This window comes from Lichenostomus cassidix, chromosome 1 (genome assembly GCF_008360975.1).
Source record: "Lichenostomus cassidix isolate B80296 chromosome 1, HeHo_3.0, whole genome shotgun sequence".
Taxonomy (NCBI): Eukaryota; Metazoa; Chordata; class Aves; order Passeriformes; family Meliphagidae; genus Lichenostomus; species Lichenostomus cassidix.
The window spans coordinates 6,262,919-6,269,004 of record NC_139479.1 but is presented as its reverse complement, the minus strand read 5'-3'; the positions used below and the strand labels follow the sequence as shown (position 1 = coordinate 6,269,004).

General features: G+C 45.1%; 1 protein-coding gene across 1 annotated transcript in view; it reads left to right on the top strand.

Moving 5' to 3' along the window:
• The first annotated feature begins 518 nt into the window (after positions 1 to 518).
• The window catches only part of LOC146444139 (amine oxidase [flavin-containing] A-like), a 33,967-nt gene continuing 28,399 nt past the window's right edge, over positions 519 to 6,086 (top strand). The window contains exon 1 of the mRNA XM_085048734.1: positions 519 to 633. Within this exon, the coding sequence (XP_084904860.1) occupies positions 588 to 633 (46 nt within the window). The 5' untranslated portion in view covers positions 519 to 587. The remainder of the gene's footprint in view (positions 634 to 6,086) is intronic.

The following is a 6,086-nucleotide window of genomic DNA, read 5'->3' as shown; positions in this document are numbered from 1 at the left end:
TTCCAGACCAGTAACAGCAGCTAAGTACAAACAGAATTTCGGCAATCATTATTTCGGGCCTTGTCTTTGGGAAGATACGTCAGTGGAAAGGTTAACCCTTAGTTCCCTGGCTCGTGGATCGGACACGACTTGGTTCTAGTAGGAGGTGAGGCTTGGAGGCGGCTGTAGCCTCAGGCTCCGCGGATCTCCGAGTCTCTAGCACGGGGCTAAGGGAGTGCTGGGTGGGTCATGAGTGCTTCAGCCTGCTTGCCTCCATCCATCCATCCATCCATCCATCCATCCATCCATCCATCCATCCATCCATCCATCCATCCATCCATCCATCCATCCATCCATCCATCCATCCCTCCCGGCGTGGTGCAGCACCAGCCGGTACCGATCCGGGGTGCGACATTCCCGGTGCTCCCGAGCATCCCCCGCCCCGTCGGATCGGCTAGACCCCGCCCCTGAGAGCTCCCATTGGTGGGAATTCCTCGGGACACGCCTAGGGGCGGGGCTAGAGCCGGGCCGGGGCGGGCGGGACGGGACGGAGCGGCGGCTGTGGTCGGAGCCGGGACGGGGACAGCGGGGACAGCGGGGACAGAGCCATGGCCGAGCGATACGATGTGGTGGTGATCGGGGCCGGCATCTCAGGTGGGTTAGGGGCAGAACGGCGCGGCTCTCTCCGGCCTCCATCGGGGCATCCCGTCCGGAGCGCGTCCTGCCACAGCGGGGCCGGGCGGTGGCGCGGGGGTGGCGAGGGGCGAGCTCGGTGTGAGCCCCGGGGTGGCGAGGGACGAGCTCGGTGTGAGCCCCGGGGTGGCGAGGGACGAGCTCGGTGTGAGCCCCGGGGTGGCGAGGGACGAGCACGGTGTGAGCCCCGGGGATGGCGAGGGACGAGATCGGTGTGAGCCCCGGGGGTGACGAGGGACGAGCACGGTGTCAGTCCCGGAGGGCTCCAGGGGCGCTCGGGGAAGGAAAAAGAGGACGATCCGTGTCGCTGCGCTAGGGACAAATTGCTGCTCCGTGCGTTTGTTCGTGCTCGGGGCTCACCGGGAGCGAAAGTGACTTGGCGGTGTTCGCAGGTGCGGGACAAGGAGGGATACGGGGTTGGGGCGTCACGGGAAAGATGTTTCTGACGTGGTTTTTTAGGTTCCTCATGCAGTTGTTTTGTTTGGCAAAATGCTGCAGGATAAACATCTGGAAATATCTGTAGGTTAGGTTTTGGTGCGCTGAGAAGGGCTGGACTAGAATCAGCACAGTTCCCCCAGTGCCTTGGACTCCTCACGCTTTACTAGGCAGCACTTCCCAAAATACTCTTCAGATCTACTTTGATACCAGGAATTGCATCATGGCCCCTCATCCTCACGCTTAAAAACACCCTGTTAATTAATTATTTTTATGTTACCTAAGATTCGAATGTTGCTGCATTGGAGAATATTAATGTTTAGGATGTCCATCAGGTCAGTGCTGTGTTGGTGGCTTTGCCCAGGTCTCAGTTGTCAGGCAGTCCTTACTTCACTAACGATTCAGAAAAGGTGAGTTTTGTGACTTTGTGACTTCAGTGATTTTACAGACACAATTGGTGTGGGTAAAGTTAGGCTTCATTAGTCTTGTGAAGGAGTCAGAGACTTTCCTTTGGTTAACCTGCAGTGAATTAATGTGTGAAACCACAAATGGTTTGCCTAATTATATTATTTCATTTAATAAAAGAACAGTAATTGTTTAAGTAGTTATTGGTGAATATGTAATTATGCAAATTATCTGTAGTATCACCAAACAGAAAGAGTCTGGACCTAGATTTCCTTGCATTTTAGTTTTACCAGATGCCTGGTAATTTTCCTACTAGCGTGAGACATTTGGTCTTCATCCTTAGGGTTCCTGTACACAGTGTCCTTAGGGAATTGCCACCCATTCTGTGTGCAGCTGATGGCAACATCCTGTTCATATGGCTTTTAGAGCTTTGAGAAGCTTTTGTTCCCTTCAGGGTGCCTTGCTCCTCCAGGTTCCCAGCCTGTTGCAGTGTTTCAGAAAAGGCTTTGAGTGTTTCTGAGTGGTATCTTGCCTCACTAGTCAAAAATCACTAAGTTACTTGGTAGCATCTATGCCTTGGACCAAAAGCTGGTGTGGGGATTGAAATGGAGCCAAGCAGAAAATGTCATGGTGCTCACAGCCCCTGAAAATTTTTCAGTGGCATGAAGAAGACAAATAAACATGTCACAGCACTCCTGGGCTACAGGAAAATTTTTCATGCCAATGGAAACCCTATGTCAGTGGCATAGAAATTGGTATTTGCCTGTTATGAATCAGAACAGGCATCATTTTAAGAAAGCAGCTTTTGAAAAATAGACAATAAATGCCTTATTTGACAATTAATCCATCTTTACTCTACACTGCCATTCATAGCTGGGGATTAAACTCTGATCAGCCTCTGGTCTGGTTTGCTTTTCTCATAGCTTCTCTGTCACTACCATTCCTGTACCAGCATGCCTACACCTCAGTTCTGCAAGAGGTTAGACAGTGCTGCTTTCTGGTTTTATAAAAAAAAGTAATCTGTATCTAGAGTTCTGCTTCTGGTGGAATACATAGTAAATCATGCTGCAGTATGGACAGGATTTCCCCTCAACATCATTCTGACTCCAATCTTGATTTGTTGTTTGTATCTCTGAAATTCAATTGGCAGTAGATTCATCTGGTGAGATTGCTGTCTCCTCTCCTTCTGCCTGGTGCTTGCAAGAAATGATAGGAAACTTTGAGATTAACTGGTTCTTTACTAGAAATACAGGGAATGTGTTGGAGATAATAAGCAAGGTGTTTTTTCTATTAAGTGTGAACTTCCCAGCAGTGATGTTGAGGCTTTTAAAATTATTTGTCCAGTGTTTGTGAAATGAAGCTCAAATCCTGCCAAGCAGCTCTGGAGTGATCTATTCTTAAAAGCAAAGCATGGTCCTGAAAGGCAATTTCTGAGCAATGCCTAACACATTCTAACCATTCATGCTCATGGTCTCTGCATGCACACATCTGCTTGTGGTCATTCCAGGGACACAGAATCCACTCTGCCTGTAGGGAACTGCAGTCTAGGGATGGAGGAGCTTTGCTTCTGCAAAAGGTGCTTCTCAGAGGAGAAGCTTTTGGAAGAAGAGCTCTGCTTGGGTGGCTTCTGCCTCTGAGATTTTCCTGCTGTGCCCCATGGAATTGTGTTTAAACCATCCAGGCTGCATCAGCAAGTGGCTTTGGATCCTTACAGAGGAAGCTGCAGAAGTTGGGATAGATTCCTCTTTTCACCTGGGCTTGCATGTTGGAATTGTGGATTGTGGCCAGTAAAAGCCCCAGGCACATGTTTGTGTCACTCTTAATAAATAACATCCCCTGTAATACAGTTAATGTTAGTTATAGCATTTTATACCCCACAGCATATTAAACTGATGCCTGAAGCTAAAGACTGTCCCCATGCCCACAGGGAGTTTTTATTTATATGGCTTGAATATTGCTCCCATTTCCTACTTATAGGGTTTTCTGCTGAACCAAAGAATGTTGTTTTGGATTGATTTTGACTTGATTGATTTTACTTGTGTATTTTGGTTTAGGCTATGTAATTCCCTCATTTGTTTAAACCCAGCAAGCTGATGGCACAAAATGCTGTGAGGAGGTTCTGGATGCTGGGTCACTCCTCAAGCACTGCTCATTAACAGCTGGACAGCATCAAGTGCTCAGAGAGTTTTGACAGAAACCTCAGATATTTCAGCTTGTCAGATCTGGAAAAGAACTGCCGTGACCTGCAATTTCTCAAAACTTTCTAACTGACCTTCTTGGGGCGTATTTTCACATGGGTAACAAAATGTGCTATGTTGACTCAAAGGTCAACCTCCCTGCCAAATTTCAAGTTGTTGCTAGAACTCCCAAAATAGGGATTAAAAAAAAAAAAAGCATGAGTTTTCAAAATCAAAGAATATTTTTCCCCTAGACATTTAGAAACAGTCTATTTTGACCAAGGTTTTCCAGCAGAAAAGAATCACAAAAAACCACACCCTGAAAAACACACCCTGAAAATTCAAGCATAAATAGTTCCAAATTTGGAAATTAAAAAAAAAAAAAAAAAAGGGAAAGTGTAACAAAATACCTTAGCTTTTTTTCATGGGTGTATAATCATGTGCCTGCCAGCCTCATCTTGCATGGAAGCCAAGTTTATCTGAAGATGGCACAGAGAATTAATAATGTTTGTCTACATAATGCAAACCAGAGAGGCAGCAGATATGGAGAAGTTTGTCCAGAAGCAGGGAAGTCCAAAAAATCTTGTATTGCAAATAGCTTTTGGAAGAAATTTCAGCACATTGTGTTACAAATACAAAACACAAGGGAAAACCAGACATAATTGAAACTTTTGCTTAAGATTATAATTCGCTGACATGGGTAGTTCTTATTTCCCCATAAAAATATGTTTTTTATCTAGAAACAAGGAGATGGCGTGGTTCTACAAAATCAAAGCTGAGATTTGCCAGCCATGTGCAGGAAACAGCACTGTTTTCTGTTGCACTTATGGAGGAGTCCAAGGGCCACAAATCGTAGGAAAAGCTGGGATGTAAAAATAGTAAGGATTAGTCTTTATATGGAAATAAAACATATGATAAATTATTACGATTTTTTTTCCCCTCTCTGTGGAGAAGCACACTCTGTAGGCATCTCCAGCTCCACAGTGTGTGATCGACAGCCCTACCCTTCAGCTACCTACGCCTTGGCTTTGGGTTTGGAGTGAAAGACTGAATAATGAGGAAATGCAGATTTTCCTTGCTTGCCATCCTGGCAGCATAACTTCTGTTGTGCACTGCCCTGTTTGTTTTGACAGCACGCCAAGCTGCTGGTGGGTGGTGGTGTCAGATAAACTGTCAAACACACAGTGGTTGGTGTAAGATAGAATCAGTCCGACCTGGGTAAATCTGGAGTAGTTTCCAATAGATTTCTTTTTTCAACTGTTACTTCTGTATTTACCTGGGATTTGACCTATAGTAATATAATATTTGGTTCATAAAATGTATTCTCTGTTTATCTCTCTGCATTTGCCCTGTGCTGAGTTCCTTCCTTCCTTCCTTCCTTCCTTCCTTCCTTCCTTCCTTCCTTCCTTCCTTCCTTCCTTCCTTCCTTCCTTCCTTCCTTCCTTCCTTCCTTCCTTCCGTCCTTCCTTCCTTCCTTCCTTCCTTCCTTCCTTCCTTTCCTTCCTTCCTTCCTTCCTTCCTTCCTTCCTTCCTTCCTTCCTTCCTTCCTTCCTTCCTTCCTCCTTCCTTCCTTCCTTCCTTCCTTCCTTCCTTCCTTCCTTCCTTCCTTCCTTCCTTCCTTCCTTCCTTCCTTCCTTCCTTCCTTCCTTCCTTCTCCAATCAGAAAGCTGATAATCAGTGATAACATTGTCATTTAATACCAGAGATCCCTAAAGACAATTTTTGGGGATGCAGAAATAAATAAGAATGTTTCATAGAGCTCTGAGTTCCCAATGTACTGCTAGCAAGCTGACTGTCATTGTGACAAAAATTTACAGCAGGAACAAAACTACCAGAACCCTGTATAAAGTGTAATGGATGCTTTATACAATAATTGCAAATAAGCAGAAGTACCAATTTCCATTTGCCTCCTTCCTCATATTGTGTTCTACTGTTTTGCTGCTGAAGTCTTATGAGTGTTGTTTGCCTCAACCAGCAAAAGAAATAGCCAAGTAGTTAGGACAGATCCCTAAAAATATCCTAACATAACAAAAGCAGGAATGGGACAGGCATTATATCATTCCTGAGAATACCAGTGCTGATGGTGCTGGCATTTGTGGTGATGACATCAATCATAATTTGGCAGCAACATTTTTTGACATACATTTTTAGGTGAAGGTCACCATTTAGGTGACAGGAATTTATTCTTCACAACACTGACTAAAAAAAATGGTCAATAGTTACAAAATGTGTGTAATTACCTTGGATGTTTCCATAACTGGGTGGCATCAAACTGTCATCATTTTAACCACTCATTTGAATATGTAATGGTGGGGAAGATGCTGCATTTCCAACCCTGTGCTCATTAATTTTGTTCTGCCATTATTTTGGGGAAGGAATGTTTACTGCAATAAGCTG